This window comes from Triticum aestivum, chromosome 3B (assembly GCF_018294505.1).
Source record: "Triticum aestivum cultivar Chinese Spring chromosome 3B, IWGSC CS RefSeq v2.1, whole genome shotgun sequence".
Lineage (NCBI taxonomy): Eukaryota > Viridiplantae > Streptophyta > Magnoliopsida > Poales > Poaceae > Triticum > Triticum aestivum.
This window is the reverse complement of record NC_057801.1, coordinates 123,434,357-123,458,093: the sequence shown is the minus strand read 5'-3', so window position 1 is coordinate 123,458,093 and position 23,737 is coordinate 123,434,357. Positions and strand designations below refer to the sequence as shown.

The 23,737-nt window shown below is 46.0% G+C and overlaps 1 protein-coding gene across 2 annotated transcripts; it reads left to right on the top strand.

The window, feature by feature from the left end:
• The first annotated feature begins 13,230 nt into the window (after positions 1-13,230).
• Positions 13,231-23,436, top strand: LOC123068937 (ATP-dependent RNA helicase DEAH11, chloroplastic). 2 transcript variants are annotated; one of them, XM_044491633.1, is made up of 5 exons: positions 13,231-14,249; positions 14,662-17,815; positions 20,098-21,641; positions 21,740-21,850; positions 22,922-23,436. In XM_044491633.1, the coding sequence occupies exons 1-3, from the start codon at positions 13,449-13,451 to the stop codon at positions 21,021-21,023; spliced, it is 4,881 nt and encodes a 1,626-aa protein (XP_044347568.1). In that variant the 5' UTR covers positions 13,231-13,448; the 3' UTR covers positions 21,024-21,641; positions 21,740-21,850; positions 22,922-23,436. The 2 variants fall into 2 exon arrangements, with proteins under 2 accessions (XP_044347568.1, XP_044347569.1); XM_044491634.1 differs by lacking the exon at positions 22,922-23,436 and adding an exon at positions 22,362-22,912.
• The last annotated feature ends 301 nt before the right edge of the window (positions 23,437-23,737 follow it).

Below are 23,737 nucleotides of genomic sequence, written 5' to 3'. Positions count from 1 at the left end.
CACCAATTAGTGAGGAAGTTAATGATGATGATCATGAAACTTCAGATTAAGTTACTACAGAACCTCGTAGGTCTTCCAGAGTAAGATCCGCACCAGAGTGGTACGGTAATCCTGTTCTGGAAGTTATGTTACTAGACCATGACGAACCTACGAACTATGAGGAAGCGATGATGAGCCCATATTCCGCGAAATGGTTTGAGGCCATGAAATCTGAGATGGGATCCATGTATGAGAACAAAGTGTGGACTTTGGTGGAGTTGTCCGATGATCGGTAAGCCATATTGTATAAATGGATCTTCAAGAGGAAGACAGATGCTGATAGTAGTGTCACTATCTACAAAGCTAGACTTGTCGAAAAAGGTTTTTGACAAAGTTCAAGGTGTTAAATACAATGAGATTTTCTCACTCGTATCGATGCTTAAAAGTCTGTCCGAATCATGTTAGCAATTGCCACATTTTATGAAATTTGGCAAATGGATGTCAAAACTACATTCCTTAATGGATTTATTAAAGAAGAATTGTATATGATACAATCAGAAGGTTTTGTCAATCCTAAAGGTGCTAACAAAATGTGCAAGCTCCAGCGATCCATCTATGGACTGGTGCAAGCATCTCAGAGTTGGAATATACGCTTTGATAAGTTGATCAAAGCATATAGTTTTATACAGACTTGCGGTGAAGCCTGTATTTACAAGAAAGTGAGTGGGAGCACTACAGCATTTCTGATAAGTATATGTGAATGACATATTGTTGATCGGAAATAATGTAGAATTTTTCTGGAAAGCATAAAGGAGTGTTTGAAAGGAGTTTTTCGAAGAAAGACCTCAGTGAAGCTGCTTACATATTAAGCATCAAGATCTATTGAGATAGATCAAGTCGCTTGATATGATTTTCAATGAGTACATACCTTGACAAGATTTTGAAATAGTTCAAAATGGAACAGTCAAAGAAAGAGTTCTTGCATGTGCTGCAAGGTGTGAAATTGAGTAAGACTCAAAACCCGACCACGGTAGAAAATAGAAAGAGAATGAAAAGGCATTCCCTATGCCTTAGTCATAGGTTCTATAAAGTATGCTATGCTGTGAACCAGACCTATTGTATGCCTTGCTATGAGTTTGGCAAGGGAGTACAATAGTGATCTAGGAGTAGATCACTGTACATTGGTTAAAATTATCCTTAGTAGAATAAGGATATGTTTCTCGATTATGGAGGTGATAAAAGAGTTCATCGTAAAGAGTTACATCGATGCAAGCTTTTACACCGATCCAGATGACTCTAAGTCTCAATCTGGATACATATTGAAAGTGGGAGCAATTAGCTAGAGTAGCTCCGTGCAAAGCATTGTAGACATAGAATATTTGCAAAATACATACGACTCTGTAATATGACAGAACCGTTGACTAAGCTTCTCTCACGAGCAAAACATGATCATACCTTAGTACTCTTTGGGTGTTAATCACATAGCGATGTGAACTAGATTATTGACTCTAGTAAACCCTTTGGGTATTGGTCACATGACGATGTGAACTATTGGTGTTGAATCACATGATGATGTGAACTAGATTATTGACTCTAGTGCAAGTGGGAGACTGAAGGAAATATGCCCTAGAGGCAATAATAAAGTTATTATTTATTTCCTTATATCATGATAAATGTTTATTATTCATGCTAGAATTGTATTAACTGGAAACATAATACATGATTGAATAATATAGACAAACATAGTGTCACTAGTATGCCTCTACTTGACTAGCTCGTTTATCAAAGATGGTTATGTTTCCTAGCCATGGACAAAAGAGTTGTCATTTGATTAACGGGATCACATCATTAGGAGAATGATGTGATTGACTTGACCCATTCCGTTAGCTTTAGCACTTGATCGTTTAGTATGTTGCTACTGCTTTCTTCATGACTTATACATGTTCCTGTAACTATGAGATTATGCAACTCCCGTTTACCGGAGGAACACTTTGGGTGCTACCAAACGTCACAACGTAACTGGGTGATTATAAAGGAGTACTACAGGTGTCTCCAAAGGTACATGTTGGGTTGGCGTATTTTGAGATTAGGTTTTGTCACTCCGATTGTCGGAGAGGTATCTCTGGGCCCTGTCGGTAATGCACATCACTATAAAGCCTTGCAAGCAATGTGACTAATGAGTTAGTTGCGGGATGATGTATTACAGAACAAGTAAAGAGACTTGCCGGTAACGAGATTGAACTAGGTATTGAGATACCGACGATCAAATCTCGGGCAAGTAACATACCGATGACAAAGGGAACAACGTATGTTGTTATGCGGTTTGACCGATAAAGATCTTCGTAGAATATGTGGGAGCCAATATGAGCATCCAGGTTCCGCTATTGGTTATTGACCGAGAATAGTTCTAGGTCATGTCTACATTGTTCTCGAACCCGTAGGGTCCGCACGCTTAAGGTTTCGATGACAGTTATATTATGAGTTCATGAGTTTTGATGTACCAAAGGAGTTCGGAGTCCCGGATGAGATCGGGAACATGACGAGGAGTCTCAAAATGGTCGAGACGTAAAGATCGATATATTGGACGACTATATTCGGAGTTTGGAAAGGTTCCGAGTGATTCGGGTATTTTTCGGAGTACCGGAGAGTTACGGGAATTCGCCGGGGAGTATATGGGCCTTATTGGGCCATACAGGAATAGAGGAGAGAGGCCAAAAGGAAGGAGGCCTGCGCCCCCCCCCCCCCTCTGGTCCGAATTGGACAAGGGGGGCAGTCCACTTTTCCTTCTCCCTCTCCTCCTCTTTCCTTCTCCAACAAGGAAAGGAGGAGTCCTACTCCTTCTCTTTCCTTCTCCAACAAGGAAAGGAGGAGTCCTACTCCCGGTGGGAGTAGGACTCCCCCCTTGGTGCGCCTCCTCCATAGGCCGGCCACCTCCCCCCTTGCTCCTATATATATGGGGGCAGGGGAGCACCCCAAAGACACAACAACAATTGATCCTTGAGATCTATTAGCCGTGTGCGGTGCCCCCCTCCACCATAGTCCTTCTCGATAAATATTGTAGCGGTGCTTAGGCGAAGCCCTGCAATGATAGAACATCAAGATCGTCACCACGCCGTCGTGCTGATGGAACTCTCCCTCGACACTCGGCTGGATCGGAGTTCGAGGGACGTCATCGAGCTGAACGTGTGCTAGAACTCGGAGGTGCCATAGTTTCGGTGCTTGATCGGTCGGGCCGTGAAGACGTACGACTACATCAACCGCGTTGTGCTAACGCTTCTGCTTTCGGTCTACAAGGGTATGTAGATTACACTCTCCCCTCTCGTTGCTACGCATCACCATGATCTTGCGTGTGCGTAGGAAAATTTGAAATTACTACGTTCCCCAACAATCTTTCCTATAATCGTTATTTCTTTTGTCCTGTCAAAACAATCCCCCAGTGGGTGGCTTGGCTGCGAATCCGATTCGCCCAGGTCTGTAAAAAAATCCTAACCGAGTGGTGAGCCAGTCTCCCACACGAAGGCTTAGTTGCGAAATCCGTTTCGCCTAAGATAAATAAAATCCTACCGAGTGGTAAGCCAGCCTTCCACTCGGAGGCTTAGCTGTAGTCCAAGTACTCGCCTAAGATAAATAAAATCCTACCGAGTGGTAAGCCAGCCTTCCACTTGGAGGCTTAGCTGCAGTCCAAGTACTCGCCTAAGATAAATAAAATCCTACCGAGTGGTAAGCCAGCCTTCCACTCGGAGGCTTAGCTGCAGTCCAAGTACTCGCCTAAGGCAAATAAAATCCTACCGAGTGGTAAGCCAGCCTTCCACTCGGAGGCTTAGCTGCAGTCCAAGTACTCGCCTAAGTACAAATACAACATGCGCTTCGCAAGGAGGACGAGGTGCAGGTCGACTGCTACCCTCTCCTCCCGAGCTACGCCACAAATACAACATGCGCTCTGCAAGGAGGACGAGGTGCAGGTCGACTGCTATCCTCTCCTCCCGAGCTACGCCACAAATACAACCTGCGCTCTGCAAGGAGGATGAGGTGCAGGTCGACTGCTACCCTCTCCTTCCGAGCTGCGCCACCAATTCAAAATCCTACCGAGTGGAGAGCAGATCTCCCACTCGGGGGCTTAGCTGCAGCCCAGTGCTCGTCTAAGTATCTAAAAATCCTACCGAGTGGAGAGCGGACCTCCCACTCGGGGGCTTAGCTGCAGCCCAGTGCTCACCTAAGTATCCAAAAATCCCACCGAGTGGAGAGCAGACCTCCCACTCGGGGGCTTAGCTGTAGACCAGTGCTCGCCTAAGTATCTAAAAATCCTACCGAGTGGAGAGCAGACCTCCCACTCGGAGGCTTAACTGCAGCCCAGTGCTCGCCTAAGTATCTGAAATCCCACCGAGTGGAGAGCAAACCTCCCACTCGGGGGCTTAGCTGCAGCCCAGTGCTCGCCTAAGTATCTAAAAATCCTACTGAGTGAAGAGCAAACCTCCCACTCGGGGGCTTAGCTGCAGCCCAGTGCTCGCCTAAGTGAATTAAGGAACAAGTCGATTGCAATAAGCGCTTCTCTTTAACCTGCAAAAGACACCTCAAACCAAATGCAAACATATTCAATGACGAATCCAAGTTCGGATAACACCTAACGGAACCGAAAGTGCTCAGGCGCTAGGCCTGTTAAGGTTTGTCGGTTACAAAACTCACTCGGCATACCGAGGCAAATTTAAAGTATCAAGCTCATAAGTTTTTTACCCCTCCTGTGGAGGGCTGGAAGGTGCCACAAACTCGTCCAGATCAATTCCATCTGCAATCCGAGTGGCAGCGGCAATGAAGGTCTCCATGAAAGATCTGAAATCGTGCTTCTTGGTGTTAGCCACCCTAAGAGCCACCAACTTGTCCTCTTGAGCATCCTTGCAGTGAACGCGGACCAGAGACAGAGCAACATCCGCACCGCACCTGGCCGAAGACTTCTTCCACTCCTGCACTCGACTTGGGACCTCGTTCAGTCGAGTCATCAAAGACTCGAGGTCGCTCTGGAGTGTCTCTCTTGGCCAGAGTGTCGTGTTGATGCGGGAAGTTGCGACCTTCAACCTTGCGAGATAATCGATGATAGCAGCAACACGAGATTCAAGCCGGAGCATGTTCATGGCGACTTCATCTTTCACCGGAGAGTTGATGGGATCCAGGTTCACTTCCAGTCGACCAGTCTCCTCTTCAAAGTTCTGACAAAATTCTGCAAGCACAACCACCGAGTCAAGACAAACAATCGGAGGTTACAATTAAAAAATTTTGTTTGATACAAAGGATTACCTTCAAGCATGAGGAACAACTTCTTGGCGAGTCCACCCAGATAAGCCTCTAGATCGTTCTTCTTTCTCTTCAACTCACTGGCCTTGTCATTCAGGGTGGTCTTGTCACTTTTCAGTCGACTGACCTCCTGGTTGGCAGCATCAAGAGCAGCTTTCAGATTGGTGTTTTCTTCTTCAAGCTTGGTCACTGAAGCCAGCTTCTCATCCACAAGCCTGGTCTTCTCTAAAGCAGTTTTTTGCATCTCAGCCAAGTCAAGCTCTTGTTTCTTCAGTGCGTCCCTCACTTTGTCTGCAAAGTTACAGTGAAGATTAGATTCGGAAACAAGTGAGAGGCAAAGGCAATCGTCAAAGGCCTCACCAAGCATACCTTTAGCTTCCTCCTTCGCCTTCGTCAAGTTCTCTTGGGCCAGTTTTAGATCGAGCTCGAGCTGAATGTGTTTGTTCTCCAACTCAGTATAACGAGCCGCAAGGTCACAGGATTTCTACGAAGAACCAATCGACAGATGTCAAAGACAATTCACTTCCGAGTGAGTAAGGAAAAATCATAGCGTTTCTAAAGACTACGGCCGAATGCAAACATTCGACCATAGTCTCGGGGACTACACCCAGTGGGTGCACTCAGCGTGCCCCCACTAGTTTCATCAGTTAGAGTCGACCAGTGGACCAACAAAAAAAATGGGAGGTGTTCTTCAGACTATAATCAACTGCCCGCAGTCGACCACAGTCTCGGGGACTACACCCAGTGGGTGCACTCAGCGTGCCCCCACCAGTCTATGAATCTATTCGACCTAGTCGAATAAGAAAAAAACTTAAGACATAAAGCCTATGGTCGACTGCCAGCAGTCGACCATAGCCTTGGCGACTACACCCAGTGGGTGCACTCAGCGTGCCCCCACTAATCCGGAATTTCAATCGACACACCCAGTGGGTGTAGGACAAACTCTAAGAATTGCAGAAAGAAGAGTTTACGGATATCATATCCTAACAGAACAGGCAGTGACCGACTGACCGGAACATTACTCTAAAGAGCCGAACTGGCGTCATAGGCTGCCTGGCTAGCTTCTCGTATCGCCTTTACTTGCTCCATCATGACCCCCGCTTGGCGTATTGCTTCTCTAGCAACACTAGCTTGGTCTTCTGGAATGGGGTAGGTGGAGAAAAGCGAGGGTTGAGCAGCACTCAACGACGAAGGGCGAGCACTCGTCAACGGCACCGCGAAGGTTACAGTGGGTTGAGTGACATTGTCTCCCTCCACGACCAACGTCTCGGGTGCCGACACATCCTGAGTCGCCTTTCCAGCAGACGTTTTCTTGCTCCTCCTCGGCCGTGGTGGTTCTTTGTCATCGTCGTCAAGAAGGTCAATAACAATGTTAGATGAAACTGCAGAAAGAATCAAAATTAGAGACAATAAGTCAGTCGACTGAAAACGGCATCACAAGAGTCATACCAGGTTTCGAGGTTGCAGCATCCTCCATCTCGTGGTCTTCGGCCCTCGCCGAAGTATCGGAAGTAGCAGCGCTGCAGTTCCAAAAGTCAGTCGATTGGCCCATGAGTCGACCAAGAGCAAGTTCATGAAATGGGGAAAACTCAAAACTACCATTACCCTGAGATAGTGGGGATCACCATCTTCATCTTCGGCAAGACCTTCGCAGGTTTCGACGGTGCCACTCGAGATTGCTTCGGAGCCTTCTCAGTCGGCGCCGGAGAAGCCGTCCGAGGGCGCTTGGTCGACTGGGTAGCGATCGCGACCCCCTTACCACGCTCAGTCGCGGGATCATGGGCAAGCTTCGAGCGTCTTTCCGAGCGGGGAGGTACAACTTCATCCTCCTCATCTTCTTCTTCCTCCTCACCAGAGTCATCGCCCTCGTCGTCGTCGTCAGGATCCGAATCCCACTCCTCCGGGCTTTCGCCCCCACTTCCTTCCTCCTCCTCAGTCGGCGTCTGCGATCCATTGGGCATCGAGTATAATTCAGTGGTGGCCTGTGAGATAACAAAGCAAAACAAAGATCAATCGACCAATTCGCGACAAAGCAGAATGGATAAAGCAAGATCACAATCGGAGATAAGTGGTCATACCGTGTCCGGCGTATAAGTACAGTCGAGTGGCGGGATCCTCCTAGCCCCTCGAGGGTTGTCCTTGTTCCCTGTGATGGCGGCCACCCACCTCTCCAGCGTGGCGTCGTCGACTGCTTCTGGATGGACCCGAGTGGTGTCTTCGGTACCGCAGTACAGCCACATCGAGTGCCCCCGGTACTGAAGCGGTTGGATGCGCCGCCTAAGGAAGACTTCCAGAAGATCCATGCCCGTCACTCCCTCCCGAACGAGTTGGACCACGCGCTCCATCAACATTTTTACCTCGGCTTTCTCCTCAGGAAGCACCTTCAGAGAAGACGGTTTGTCCACTCAGTCCATGGAGAACGGAGGGAGACCAGTCGACTGCCCCGGCGTCGACTCGTCTTGGCAGTAGAACCAAGTCAACTGCCACCCTCTGACCGACTCAGGAAGGGTCATGGCCGGGAAAGTGCTCTTATTCCTCAACTGAATCCCAAGACCCCCGCACATCTGAATAACCTTGGTCCTCTCATCGTTCGGACTCGCCTTTTTCACCGTCTGTGAGCGACAGGTGAATATGTGCTTGAAGAGACCCCAGTGCGGTCGACAACCCAGGAAGTTCTCGCACATGGACACAAAGGCAGCAAGATAGGCGATGGAATTGGGATTGAAATGGTGGAGTTGCGCCCCAAAGAAATTCAGAAACCCTCGGAAGAAAACACTCGGCGGCAGAGAAAAACCACGATCTACGTGAGTGGCTAAGAGAACGCACTCACCCTCCTGCGGCTGTGGTTGACACTCGGACCCCGGGAGCCTCGCTGACCCGTGAGGGATCAGTCCCTCATTGGCCAGGTCGTTGAGATCTCTCTCAGTGATGGTCGAGCGGATCCAATCCCCTTGGACCCAACCCTTCGGCAGGCGGGACCTCGACGAAGATCCGCCCCGACTGGACGGTCTCCCCTTTGCTTGCCCCATCGCCGTCGCCTTCTTCGCGCGCTCTAGGGCCGCCGTCTTCTCCTTCACCATTATCGCCGGCGAAGCGCGCGAGGGGTGGATAGGTGGAGGCGAGAGCAGGCGCAGTGGGCGAAGGCAGAGAGGGAAGAGAGAAGAATGGGAAGGCACTGTTCAAAAAACCCTCCCCCGGCGCTTTATATAAGGGCGCTTCCGAGTGGCTGACGAGTGGGTCCGAGCGATCCTGTCAAATCCTGAAACAGTCGCGCACGCACGATACGTGGCGAAAAAGGCGGTGCGGAAATCGAGGCGTCCACGCCTTATCCCATCCGATTGCCGCGGACCGCCCCGCTTCGTGCGCTTCCCAAATTTCAGATCCCGCAAAATCCGCTAGCAGCAGATCAATCTGTCAGACGATATCTTTCCCGCGATCCGTCGCTCGGAAGTTCACCAAAGTTCAAAAGTTCACTCGACAGAAGATAAGAATGGATCAAGGCGACTGAAGTAAAAGTTGGCACCAATGCCGAAAGAAAAATCACCGATCCGAGATACGACACAATCAAAGCGCAGGAAATGAGTCGGAGAAAATCATCAACTCCTTCCTCACTCGAACCTTGATCCATTCGGGGGCTAATGATGAGGTAATGTACCTAGGGTAGGGTCATGGAACTATCTAGGATACCATGCCCAAGGACATCCTTAGACGAAGCTACCTTCCAGTCGACCAAGAGAGACTCCACTCGACTGGCTAGAAGACACTCGACGAATCTAAAGACACTCGACCATGAAGACCCACTCGACCATCAGGAGTTCAGGATCTACTCTGCATCCAAACGGTCTGTAATTAAGTAGTCTTGATGGTCATGATGACACTTTAAGTAGGGCGTTACCAGTAATGCCCGGCCATAATGTACTTTAATCCTCTGCTACGTGGGTTGGCTGGGGTCCTGGCGTCCTCTATATAAGCCACCCCCCTCCACTGGTAGAAGGGTTCGCACCCCTGTAACTCATATACACAGAAACCAGTCGACCGCCTCCGGGCTCCGAGACGTAGGGCTGTTACTTCCTCCGAGAAGGGCCTGAACTCGCTAAACACTCGTGTGTACAACTGCTCCATAGCTAGGATCTTGCCTCTCCATACCTACCCCCCATTCTACTGTCAGACTTCGAACCACGACAGCCGACGATTCCGCCAAATCTGCGGGTAGAAACGCGCCGTGGGGCCGCCCACCATCCTCCTGCGCTGTCACGCTGCATCGACCCCCCGGATCCGGCAAGGATCGACCACCGTCGAGCCCCCCCCCCCCTCATCGCCGCCTGGGATCATCCGCCGCATCCTCCACCGATTAGTGCGTATTTTGTGATCTTTGCAAGCGAGCGGTATAGTTCGTTGACGCGCCGGTATGCATGTAGATGGATTTGAGCCCGTGAAAGAAGTTCTTGCTCACCGATTTGTCCGATTCGGATGACTCGGATGTTGAGACCATGCTTGCCAACTTTCGGCAGCAGACATTAGTCATGGCACTTGCCGTGAAGGAGCACGAAGACGAGAACCGGAAGAGAAGGCGAGGATCGACCGTCGGGCGTCTTTGCATTCCTCGGAATCGTCATCTTGGGAACGAGATGTTGATGCAAGACTACTTCATGGAGAATCCTACATATCCACCACACCTCTTCCGGAGAAGGTACCGAATACGCCGATCTCTTTTTGTGAAAATTGTTCAAGCCTGCGAGGCAAATTGCCGGTATTTTACTCAAAGAAAAAATGTTGCGGGATTAAAGGTATTTAGTGCATATCAAAAAAATCTTCTCAGCTATGCGGGTGATTGCATATGGCGTTTTGGCTGACTATGCCGATGAGTACCTTCGCATTGGTGAAGATACTACAATTGAGTCCGTGCATAGATTTGCAAAAGTGATCATCCGTGTCTTTGGTCCTGAGTATCTTCGGGCACCCAATGAGGATGACACAAAGAAATTGATGGCATCTAATGAGAGGAGAGGTTGGCCTGGCATGCTAGGTAGCATTGATTGTATGCATTGGACATGGAAAAATTGCCTGAAGGCATGGCAAGAAATGTATTGTGGCAAGTCTCGTGATGCAACAATTGTGCTACAGGCCGTAGCATCCGAGGATTTATGGATTTGGCATTGCTTCTTTGGTATGTCGGGCACTCTCAATGATATCAATGTGTTGCAACGGTCTCATTTGTTTGCTAGGCTTGCTAGTGGTGATGCTCCTACTTGCAACTACACTATCAATGGGCATGAATACACAAAAGGGTACTATCTTGCAGATGGTATATACCCTCCTTGGTGCACATTTGTCAAGAGCATCAAAGAACCCAAAACTAAAAAATAGTGTGAATTTGCAAGGGTGCAAGAGGCAGCCCGAAAAGACATTGAAAGAGCATTCGGTGTTTTGCAATCTAGGTTTGCCATTGTCCATGGTCCTGCTCGTTTTTGGGATAAGAAAACCTTGAAAAATATCATGACATGCTGTGTTATCCTTCACAATATGATTCTTGAAGATGAGAGAGGAATGAACTTGAAATTCTTCTACGACAATGTGGGTAGCCGTGTCAAACCAGCTAGAGACCCTAACCGCATTAGAGCTTTTCTTCAGACATACAAGGAGATTGAAAATGCAGACACACATTTTCAACTTCAGGAGGATCTCATTGAGTATCATTGGCAAAGGGCTGGACTGTGACTCCTTTTTGTATTCATTTGTATTTGTACACATCACAAGTTTTGTATTGCATTATTTAAGATTTGAATAATTATTTTGTAATGTGGATGATTGTCATATTGTGTTGAATTTGAATAATTATTTAGTTTGCTTCCATTTGTTGTATTATGCTGGATTTGATATATTTTGCGGGCCGATGAGATGCGGAAAAAGCGGTGCAAGAGTAGACACCGCAAAGGCGACCCGTATAAAAGCATATTCGGCGAATATACTTTTATACGGGTCCGTTGGAGGGTCTACATCTGCGGCCGTCCTTGCCAGCCCGCAAAAGCCGTTTTCCGTGAACTGCAAACGTGTTTTGCGGGCCAGCGGGATGCGGGGGTCTGCTAGAGTTGCTCTAAGCTCTCTCAATCCCCTCAATTTGTTTTAGTTAACAAGTTTTCGATTCGACGCATTATTTGGCACAAGATGAACCATATTTCATCTAGTAGATTTTGATTTTTTGTTGTTTTTAGGTTTGTTTAGTTAGGAGTAATATGATGTTTGATGTAGTTGAATATGATAGAGCCTATCTTATATAGTTGATGAACCCTAATTCATGCTAATATTTTTTTGAATAATTTATTAATGTTTGATGTGGTTAAAAATGTTTGAATATGATTGATGCGGTGATGTGGTTGAATATGATTGACGCGGTGATGTGGTTGAAGTAGAATATGATTTATATAGTTGATGAACCCTAGTTCATGTTAAAAAAATTGAACTATTTATTGATGTTTGATGTGGTTAAATATGTTTGAATGTGATTGATGCGGTGATGTGGTTGAATATGTTTGATTGATGTTTGATTTGCTAACTGGTTTGAAGATGAACCTAGTTTGAAGGTGAACCTAGTTAATCTTTATAATATTATTATTTTTACAATTGTTGAATATGATATGATTGATGTTAGTTGAATGGTTGAATATGATCGGTTATGTGATATTATGGATTGAAAGGATTGATTAACTAGTTTGAAGATGAACCGTAGTTCATTTTCATGGTATTTTTTTTACATTTGTTGAATATGATATGATTGATGTTAGTTGAATGGTTTAATATGATATGATTATATACTAATTAAAAGAATGCTCTTATTTCAGGAGCCCCCCTGGTCTGGCGATTGACACTAATTACACTCTGCTTGACCCGGCATTCGACAACGGTCATCGCACCCGTTACATCGAGAATGGAATGGTAAATAGCAATGATCAACGTCTTCCATCAAAAATTGCCTTCCCAAAAGTTTTTACTAACTATTTTCGTGTGCACATTGACAGATGCCTCCGCCATTACGTATGAGGATCCACACCAAGGTCAAAGAGATGAAGTACGACAGTCGCTACGAGCCGTGTTACAAGAGAGCTAGATTGTTGGGTTTCGTGCTCCAGTTCAAGCATACGCCGCCGACGCTTGTCCACATGGCTCTCACAACGTTGGTGGACCGTTGGCGGTTGATACATCTCCAACGTATCTATAATTTTTGATTGTTCCATGCTATTATATTATCTGTTTTGGATGTTTTATATGCATTAATATGCCATTTTATATTATTTTTGGGATTAACTTATTAACTTAGAGCCCAATGTCAGTTTTTGTTTTTTACTTGTTTTTTGAGTCTTACAGAAAAGGAATATCAAACGGAGTCCAAACGGAATAAAACTTTCGCGATAATCTTTTCTGGACCAAAAGACACACATGGGACTTGGAGAAGAAGTCAGAAGAGTCCCGAGGACTCCACAAACCCTCAGGACGCGCCCCCTGGCTTCCCCCATCCCCCCCTCCAAGGGAGTGTCAACAGTCTTATTGACAGCCCCCCCCCCCCCCCCCCCCCCCCCCGCCGCCCCGAGTCCTCCAACCCTAATTTCTGGCCTATAAATTCAGGAATATTCCCAAACGAGCAGAAGCGTCTATCAAAATACTTTTTCGCCGCCGTAATCTTATGTACCCGAGAGATCCCATAGAAAAGAGAGAGAACTAGGATTCAAACACATGTCACTCATGTAGATGCTTGAGGTGCTAGCTAGTGCGGTGGGCGGGCGTATTTGGATAGAGAAGCGTTTGTGACGAGCACGTTTGTCGGGAGGGACGAAAATTCTGACATTCGTTAGATATGATTTCTCATTTTATATACACGTGAGGTGAATAGTTAAATATTTATTTTATTTTAAGGTATATATAAATATTTATTCCTTGCACAACTTTTGTGCAAGGACGTACAGTAGTAGTATCCGATAAAAAAATTTGCAGGAAAAGGAAACGAGAAAGATTTACGGGAGCACGAAGCGGAGAAGACGAGGAGTAGTCGAGTTCGAACCAGAATCTCGCCCCGTCCCCTGGAAGCGCGACCGCACCGACTCCGGCGACCCAGGGCAGGGCTTCCCCCGCGACCTCGATTCTGACCATCGCCGAAACCCTCCAAAACCCTCGGACCGCACGCCGACGCCATGCGTCCGTCTCAGGACCGCCGCCCCTTCCGCCCGCCGGACCGGTTCTCGCCGCCTCCCCACCTCCACCGCCAGCCGCCCCCTCACGCGCGGCAGTTCGCGGTGATCCTCCTCCGCGCGGGCCCCAGCTTCTCCTCCCCGCCGGCCACGGAGGTCGACGCCCTCGTCGCGGGCCTCCAGTCGCCGCCCCCCGACAACCTCTCCGTCTGCTCCGCCGGCCGCCAGGCCGCCCGACTCCTCTTCCGCTCCCTCCCCGCCGCCGCGGCCGCCGCGCGCGAGCTCTGGTCGCTCCGCCTCGACGGCCTCCACCTCCTCACCCCGTACCTCCCCGACGCCGCCCTCGCCTCCCACGCCTTCCCCCTCGTCGCCTCCCTCTTCGCCTCCCACGCGTCCCGCCTCCTCGACTCCGGCCTCGTCTCCCGCTCCGCCGCCCGCTCCGCTGAGCTTGCGGTCTCCATCCAGTCTGTTAAACGCCGCCTTCGCGGTCACAATAACTTCCGCGACTTCGATCAGTTCAATCTCCAGAAGAAAACATTGGAGGCTGAGAAGGAATTGGTAGATGCCAAAATTGCCGAGTACAAAGCAGCGATGAGTTCGATAAGGCGTGCCATGTTACGTGGGACGGATGACGAGGAGGAGGTGGAGGAGGAAGGGGTGGATGTGTTTGGGATTGGGGAAGGAGAGGATGTGGACTTTGTGAGGTTGCACATGATGATGATGCGCGAGTGCAGGAGGCTCAACGAGGGGCTACCAATCTACTCATACCGCAGAAAGATTCTCAATCACATTTTCAATAACCAGGTGACTTTTCTGCAGTTTTATTGTGATGGCTGCAAATTTGCAATGCAGTGTGAGCCATTTGATAGTTTATATGATTTTTGAGAGTTAAAAAAAGCACCAGGTGTTAATTGTGCGTTTTGCCACCGCCTTGTGCTTTTCTGACCAAAGTGCAGCTTAAGCGCAATAAAGCACTAGAATTTTTTCTATAACCTAGTGCCTAGGCATGCTTAGGCGCCTGCCTCGGTTTGCCTTTTAAACTATGGATTTGCATGCTTAGAATCAAGGAGAAAGAGCCGTGCCTGTGGAGCTTTGTCATGTGCATGTTATTATATTGCAGTGCACCATTTAGTTTCACTTGTTTATTTGAATTTGCCGGCCGTAACATGCTGATGCAAAAGTCAAGGTTTAATTATACGAGCTTTCTTCTCTACAGGTTATGATCTTAATCGGGGAAACTGGTTCTGGGAAAAGCACACAACTAGTTCAGTTTCTTGCTGACTCAGGTCTTTCTGGTAATGATTCAGTTGTCTGTACGCAACCTCGGAAAATTGCTGCTTTATCATTGGCACATAGAGTCGATGAAGAAAGCAAGGGCTGCTATGCGGACAATTTTGTGTCGTCATATTCAAGCTTTTTGAATTATCAAAACTTCAGTTCGAAGATTATATTTTGCACAGATAGTTGTCTTCTACATCACTGTATGAACGATGCGGACCTGAATGGCATTTCCTATATCATTGTTGATGAAGCTCATGAAAGAAGTTTGAACACCGATCTTCTCTTAGCTTTGATCAAGCAGAAGCTGCTTGATAGGTTGAATTTGCGACTCATTATAATGTCTGCCACTGCTGATGCTAATAGACTTGCTGAATACTTTTATGGCTGCCAAACATTCCATGTGAAAGGGAGAAATTTTCCTGTTGAAATTAAATATGTACCTGATGTATCAGTTGATGCTTCTTTCAATATTGTGCCAAACTCTTTGTGTGGTCCTTGTGCTGCTGCTTCTTATGTCAATGATGTTATAAGACAGGTAAGCATCATCCACAAGAATGAAGAAGAGGGTGCCATCCTTGCTTTCTTGACATCCCAGCTAGAAGTTGAATGGGCTTGTGAAAATTTCACCGATGCAAGTGCGGTGGTACTTCCTATGCATGGAAAGCTTTCCCCTGTGGAACAGAGTCGTGTTTTCAAAAGTTATTCTGGAATGAGAAAAATTATCTTCTGCACCAATATAGCTGAAACATCACTTACTATAAAAGAAGTGAAGTATGTTGTTGATTCTGGACTGGTCAAGGACAGCAGATTTGTGCCTAGCAGTGGTCTTAATGTTCTGAAAGTCAATTGGATTTCCCAAAGTTCAGCTAATCAACGCGCTGGCCGGGCAGGTCGAACGGGAGTGGGGAAGTGTTATAGACTTTACTCCGAAGCCGACTTCAGTATGATGGAACTGCATCAAGAACCTGAAATCCAAAAAGTTCATCTTGGCACTGCTGTTCTAAGAATACTTGCTTTGGGTGTTAAAGATGCACGGAATTTTGAGTTTGTTGACGCCCCGAATCCAGAAGCGATCAATATGGCTGTGAAGAACCTTGAACAGTTGGGTGCTGTCAAATGTAATTGTAATTGCTATGAGCTGACTGATACCGGACGCCACTTGGTCAAATTGGGAATTGAGCCAAGGCTTGGAAAAATTATGCTTGATTGCTTTGGTTTTGGTTTGAGGAAGGAAGGTGTAGTTTTAGCTGCAGTTATGGCAAATTCTAGCAGCATCTTTTGTAGAGTGGGCACTGATGAGGAGAAACACAAAGCTGACCTTCAGAAAGTCCGTTTGTGTCACCAAGATGGAGATCTGTTCACTCTACTCGCTGTTTATAAGAAATGGGAGGACGGGCATGAAAACAGGAACATGTGGTGTTGGCAGAACAGCATCAACGCCAAAACCATGAGGAGGTGCCAGGAAACTATATCAGAACTTGAAAATTGTCTAAAGCATGAGTTGAAAATTATAATCCCAAGTTATTGGTGTTGGAATCCTGAGGCTCCCAGTGAGCATGATAAGTTGCTAAAAAGAATTATCCTGTCATCTCTTGCAGGTAATCTTGCTATGTTTTTAGGACATGAAAGGTTTGGTTACCAGGTGATTTCGACAGATCAGATTGTGAACCTTCATCCCTCATGCTCATTGCTCAATTATGGTACCAAGCCAGATTGGGTGGTGTTTTCAGAAATCTTATCCGTCCCAAATCAATATCTGGTATGCGTAACTGCTGTTGATCATGATGCTTTGTATGCAATTCACCCAATGTCTTCCATTCAGCAACTGGAGAAACATAAATTGCAGATAAAGGTGATTAGTGGGCTTGGTAATAACTTGCTGGGAAAATTTGTTGGCAAATCTGGCCAAAATCAGCAGAAGATCATCTCACGTCTCAAGGAAGATTGCAGGGATGACCGAGTAACTGTCGAAGTTAACTTTAACAATAACGAAGTTGTGTTATTTGCTACCGCACAGCACATGGAAAAGGTCTTTTGCATTGTTAACAATGCTTTGGAATGTGAAGGTAAGTTGATGAGGAACGAGTGCCTTGAGAGAAGTTTATTTCCCGAGAGGTCAGGCAGTTCTCCTATTGCACTATTTGGCTCAGGTGCGGAAGTCAAACATTTAGAACTTGGGAAGAGATATCTGACAGTAGAGGTTCTACATCAAAATGCAAGTGACATCAATGACAAGGAGCTTATTAGCTTGGTGGATAGTCTTGTTTCCGGTGTTGCTAATTTTCATAAATCCAGTGGAAATTTCCGGCTAGGCTCAGGTGAAACTAAATGGGGGAAGATTACATTCCTCAAACCTGAAAATGCTGAAGATGCTGTCTCAAAATTGAACGGGGTAGAATTTTATGGTTCCTCTCTAAAAATAGTTCCTGTATGTTCTCCTGATAATCAAGGTTTACGATTTCCTTCAGTAAGAGCTAAATTATGTTGGCCACGTAAGGAAAGCAGGGGCCTTGCACTTGTAACATGTGCCAGTGGGGAAGCTCAATCTGTTGTAGATGACTGCTTTGCCTTAGGAATCGATGGAAGGTATATCAGTTGTAGGGTTAGTAAGAAGGAGGAGAACTGTGTATTTGTCGAAAGAATTCCATTGCATGTATCGGAGCTGGAACTATATGATGCTTTTCGCAGCACAACAACAAGGAGAATCCTTAATATCCGTCTGCTCAGGGTCAAGGAAGCCACTATAGCTAGCCCCTCTGTTTCTGTATGCGAAGAAGCGCTGATTAGAGAAATTTCTCCATTCATGCCAAACAAGAGTTTTCCTGGAAAAAGTTTCCGTGTTGAAGTGTTCCCTCCCGAGGAAAATGACTCGATGATGAGAGCAACTTTAACTTTTGATGGAAATCTTCATCGAGAAGCTGCAAGAGCACTGGACCATCTTGAAGGAAGTATTCTTCCTTGTTGTCAACCTTGGCAGATAATACAGTGCAAGCATGTATTTCATAGCACTATGTCCTGTTCAGTGCGTGTTTACAATGTTATCAGCCAGGAAGTGACTTCTCTGCTTGAGAGCTTCCGAAGCCAAAAAGGTGTGCCTGCATTCCTCATTCGCTAAATGCATTGATTTTTTTCACTGTTCTATTGGTTGAATCTCTCCTTCCTCATTGTGGTTGCTTTTGTATTCCTTTTTGTCTTTCTTTTTTCACTTAGTTTAGTTTTATACGATGTAGCCAGACTTTCTGAGCCATCTTTTCGGGAAACTCATCTAGGACCCTCGTCTCCCTAGGGAGGAACTTACTGCTATTGACTTTGCAGTGTTTTCTTTTTTGTGAAACTTCAAGATTTTTCATGCCTTTAGTACCTTTCCTTATTTGACACTAGGAAAGTAATGACTTCCCTGTTTGACCCTGGAAAAAACTTTCTTCCCTATTTGGCACCGGATCTAATTTTCATGCCTTTCGTGACACCGCCAACCACCGCTAGCATATCACGTCTAAGACCTGTCAGTTTTTTGTTGCATGGACGAAACTACCGCTGGCTGTACAACACTAGAAAGGAAAAAAAAACAGGCCATCGCGCCCAAGTCGCTCTCTCCCTCCCCACTCTTTGTCCACCGATCCATCCCCTTCAATTTCTCCCCCAATCCCCACCCAAGATCGACTGAAGCGGTCATTGGTACTGCTGGAAGCAGCCGCCCGTGCCCTACGGCGCAGTGCCTGCTCGGCCTCTGCGTGCACACACGACCCTGCCCCTGCCCCTGTGTGTCCTTGTCCTTGCTGTCCCCCTCTGCCTCCGGCACGGTCGTCCGCTAGGTGTGCAAACTCATCGAGCGGGAGTGCCAGATCGACAAACAGAAGGTGCAGGTATCGCGGTCCGTGGCCGTTGGCGGAGGTAGCAATACCAGTGAAGAGAGGTGCAGGTATCGGCGGTCCGTGGCCGTTGGCGGAGGTAGCGGTACCAGTGAAGAGAGGTGCAGGTCCAGGGTCTGGGGGTGGACGGTGTTGCGTGAAACGGCGGCCCGCTGCTGCTGGTGGTCAGTGAGCTCATCTGCGTGGTCGGTTTACGGCGCTGCAGTGCCACAGCGCGGATGTAGGGGACAGCTAGGGCGTCAAGCATGGAGGTGTGCTGCTCCTGGAATGCCAGCTCCGGGTGCTGGTGGATACGCTGCCATGAACCCCAGCGTGTGCCTCCTCCAGCAGCTGTGCCGCCAGCCCGCCACCGTGACCATCGTTCTTGCCGGAAGCGCACGTGTGGGAGATGGAGGAGGAATTAAGCTGCCGCCTTATGGCACGCCTTTGTGCGCACGTTGCAGTCTGGTCGGGGCGTGGTGTAGTCGTGTACTGCTACTAGTGGCCGCCTGGCTGGCATGTAATGTTTGCATGTACTACCTTTTTTTTTGAGGGGATGTGTGCGTGTACTACCTAATGTATGTATGTATGTATCATCTGTCCATGTAACAATGAAAAAAAATCTAAATGTCCTCCAAAATTCATCACAGTGCTTTGGTCAAAATTTTGGTCACATACTACATTGGAGGCAAAAGCGTCTTTTCAGGTGTTATTAACACCGTTAGTGGCCAAAATAGACGACAGTGTCATAAAAGGCATACAAGTTAGAGGCAGTGTGAAATAGGAAAGTATTTTTTTCCAGGCCCAAATAGGGAAGCACATTTTAATGTAGTGCCAAATAAGGAATTTCCTCATTGGGTCCCTTAGCTTGAATTCCCTTTACCTGTTCTTTAAGAGTGACAGGATTGATTTTTCTGTACCGTAATAGACAAGCTCAAAAGAAAGACTAATTATATAAAAACGCGACCATTCTTCAAAGAATTTATATTAGCTAATAAAGAATCTATATTATGGGCAAAGCCATTTTTCTCAATTACATTTTTTCTAAGTCTTCGCTTGCTCCAGGGAGAAAACCATTATGAGTTGTGGCTCATATAAATTTGAACCGGGGAACATGAGTATTATATAGCTCATTGTCTATTTTATCTCAATATCTTCATGAGAAGCATAAAATCCAGTGGCGGCGCCAGCGACAAAAAGGCTGTGGGTTCAAGTGCATTAATCTCTCTGAAATTTTCTACTTTTTTACACACATCTGAATGAAACTAAGGGTGTGATAAAAAATCTGTGGGTCAGCTGATCCCTCAGCTAACATGTAGAATCTCCACTGATAAAATCATAACATCATCTGTTTCCAAATATCAATGTAAATTTTGTATCGAATTAATGTGTGTGCTACTTCATTGATGTTTCTCAAAACCAGCAAACTCATCAGGTTCCAATTTATGTACAAGAAGAATGTTTAGCACATAATTTTATATCTGCTGGCAAGTTCGAAGTCTTAATCAGTGTACTTTATGCAGGTGTGTCTTACAATTATGAGAAGACCGAGAATGGTATTTTCCGAGTAAAGCTCACTGCAAATGCCACAAAAACAATAGCAGATCTGAGAAGGCCGCTTGAGATTTTGATGAAAGGGAAAACCATAAACCACCCTGATCTGACATTAAGTGCAGTTCAGATGCTCTTATCCCGTGATGGCGTAGCCCATTTGAAATCAATTGAACAAGAAACTGGTACTTACATTTTGTATGACAGGCAAAGTCTAAATATTAAAGTCTTTGGACACCAACATCACATGGCTGAAGCGGAAGCGAAATTGGTCCATGCACTTCCACAGCTCCTTGAGAAGCGGCCTCTTGAAATTTGTCTTCGTGGGCATAACCTCCCTCCAGACTTGATGAAGAAAACAGTAGAAAATTTTGGAGTTGATCTGGAAGGATTCAAGACTGTGACGCCCTCGGTAAAGGTTGAGTTACATAAACACCGCCATATACTTAAAGTTTGGGGCAGTAAAGAGGATAAGCGAAGGGTGGAGGGGATGATCTCTGAGCTGATAACCTCAGTTAAACACAATGTCCCGGTTCACCTTCCGTCAGAGAATTTTGGAGGCGGTAAAGAAGATAATCAAAGGGTGGCTGACAATGAGCTTTCAATGGATGCATGCCCTATTTGCTTGTGTGAGACGGAAGATCCTTTTAAGCTTGAATCGTGTGGGCACATATTTTGTCGGGCTTGCTTGGTGGATCAGTGTGAAGTTGCCACAAAATCGCATGATGGGTTCCCTGTTTGTTGCCTCAAAACTGGGTGCAAGAAGCCATTCCTCATTGTTGATCTGAAGCACCTCGTGTCAAATGAGAAGCTGGAGGACCTATTCAGAGCTTCCTTAAGGGCATTTGTTGCATCTAGGGCAGGAATATACCGTTTCTGCCCAACACCGGATTGCTGATCCATCTACCAGGTGGCAGCTCCAGATGCAGAGACCAGGCCTTTTGTCTGTGGGGCTTGCTATGTGGAGATCTGCACCAAGTGCCATCTCGAGTATCATCCTTTCATATCCTGTGAGGCTTACAAAGAATACAAGGAAGACCCAGACGCAACACTTCTTGAATGGCGCAAAGGGAAGGAGAATGTGAAGAACTGCCCTTCCTGTGGATACACGATCGAAAAAGCTGAAGGCTGTAACCATGTTGAGTGCAGATGCGGCTGCCACATTTGCTGGGCATGCTTGGCGAACTTCAGGAGTAGCGAGGAGTGTTATGGCCATCTCAGATCCGCGCACCAATCCTTTGTGGACATTGTGTAGAACCTAGGTGTAGATTTACTGCTGGCAGTCCTGCGTCGTGGAAAACCTGTATGTTAGCAAACTGTTGCCAAATCTTGGACATTGCCACATTAGGCAAAATATGTGAATTGTTGGTGCTGAAGCATGCAGTAATCGTCAAGCTGCGAAGGTATTGCAATTAAAGCCATAAAATGTGCAAGAAGGGGCGCATCCAGGAGGTATCTACGTCTGGCTGAATGCTTCTCTCCTGATTCCCTGCCGATCCACTCCAAGCTGCTAAGGGTGAGTGTTTGTTCCCCAAATCACTTTATTGTGTGATGCCATGGTACCATTTTTTGGATTTCATGCTTATTTCATACTTCATACAATGTTTTGGCTAGTTTGAAGGAAGTGTGTGAGATGAAGGCTCTGAAGAAGGGAGGGCACATTTCCTTTTCAAAATCAGTGAAGCCCTCCTCCAGTGTCCCAGCAATGCACAAACGTTCTAAGAGGTTGGATATGTGATTTTCTTCTGCAAATTCTTTATTTTTGTTGCCTCGGTGGTGCTTAGGGATGAGCATGATGATTTTCTTTTGTGTGGTGACTTGTTCTTGCCAGTTACTCTGAGCCTCGTTTTCATTGCTGCTATGTTCTTCCCAGTTACTGTATGTTGTTACTGTTTGAATAGTGTGCTGTGGATGAATATCCCATCTCATTATTTCTGATTGTTAATTTGTCAATGTATAGTTATACGCTATAGCTGTGCATATGCATAGTCATGTGTTGAGATTGCATCATGTACTGAAGAAACTTCTAAGAAATATGTTAGCTGATTGTCTGCTTGTATGTAGGATTTAGGTAGAGTTATGGCCTGCCTAGGAAATCTGCGCTTATTCTCTGCTTGTATGTAGGATTCATTTTGCAATTACGAGTCCTCACAATTCACACTTTCGAATTATGTCCCATTTATGCCAATGGATTTCTGCATTTTTGTGATTGTTTTTTCCAAATACTTTGTTTTAGACCATCTGAATGAAAGGACCACAGAATATTGCATCTTCCAGGATGCACAACCTTCGATCAACACCCTTGTTGCCAAGATCAAGTGACTACACATGTAGTACAAAGAGAACTTTTCTTGATCCAGTAAGAAAAGACTAACCAAAGGTGAAATGTACTTTTCTGGAGTACATTTCAGGATGTTTTCAGTCATATACCTAGGGCAATTGTCTTCTTTCATGAAAAAAGACGAAGAAATGAAACGTCAATTAGCATTCCTTCCTTAATACTCCAGAAAAGGGCTGCTCAGTTACAAAATGCAGTCGTGTTATATTTTCCTTTCTTTTGACTGCTGCCAGCCGCTTGCTTATATTACTGTATTTCAGCTTCATAGTATCTTGTTATTGCTGATCAGAGTGCTGTTTTAGGATTATTGTAGCTGGACGAGAAGAGGCTGACTTCACTTTCTGTGTTTATAAAAGTTGTCATGATCAGATTGTTGTAATGTTAACTGGTTCTCATCGTTTTTGGTACATCTCCAGTCCATTGTCCTGTTTTTTAACAAACCCTTCCATATCTGCTAGGTTATTTCTTGCTGTATTTCCAAACCTTTTATATATCTATCCAAAAGGAGGATCAGCAATCTAAGCATCCTGCAGCGAGCAGCACCGGTGTTGCAAGGCAAGCCAGAGGAAGAAGCGACATCTCGGAGGCACACGAGCCTCCGAGAGGATCTTGTGGCAGGGGTAAGATGCTGCGATTCACACGGTCTAGAGATTGAAGCCATCCAGGGGTGGTGCCTTTGTTGAATTCTACACACCACTATTGTAGTAAAAAAAGTGGAACAGTTGTGCACTCTTGCTAACAGATACTCCCTCCGTCCGGAAATACTTGTCATTGAAATGGATGTATCTAGATGCATTTTAGTTGTAGATACATTCATTTTCATCCATTTTGATGACAAGTATTTCCGGACGGAGGGAGTATCTAGCGAATTTGTGATGACGGTTCACACTGATCATGCTATGATCATGATGTGCTTGTTGTATGCTGATACCAGGAGCGAAAGACTATTTGTGAAGCAATCCGAATTAGATCATCTGAGCTGTGCACTTAATCATCACCTGGCGTTACCAGGACATTTTTTTTATTTTATGTTAACTGGCAGGAGTTGTGCTGTTGCATTATAATATTACCTCCGTCCCAAATTAGTTGTCTTAGATTTGTCTAGATACGGATGTACCTAACACTAAAACATGTCTAAGACATATCCGTGACTAACAAATTTAAGATGATAATTTGGATCGGAAAGCACAAGAGCAAAACAGAGAATGGCTGGCTATACAAACAACGGATGAGTGAATGGACCAGATGCACATCAGGTTCTTTTTTTTTTTACT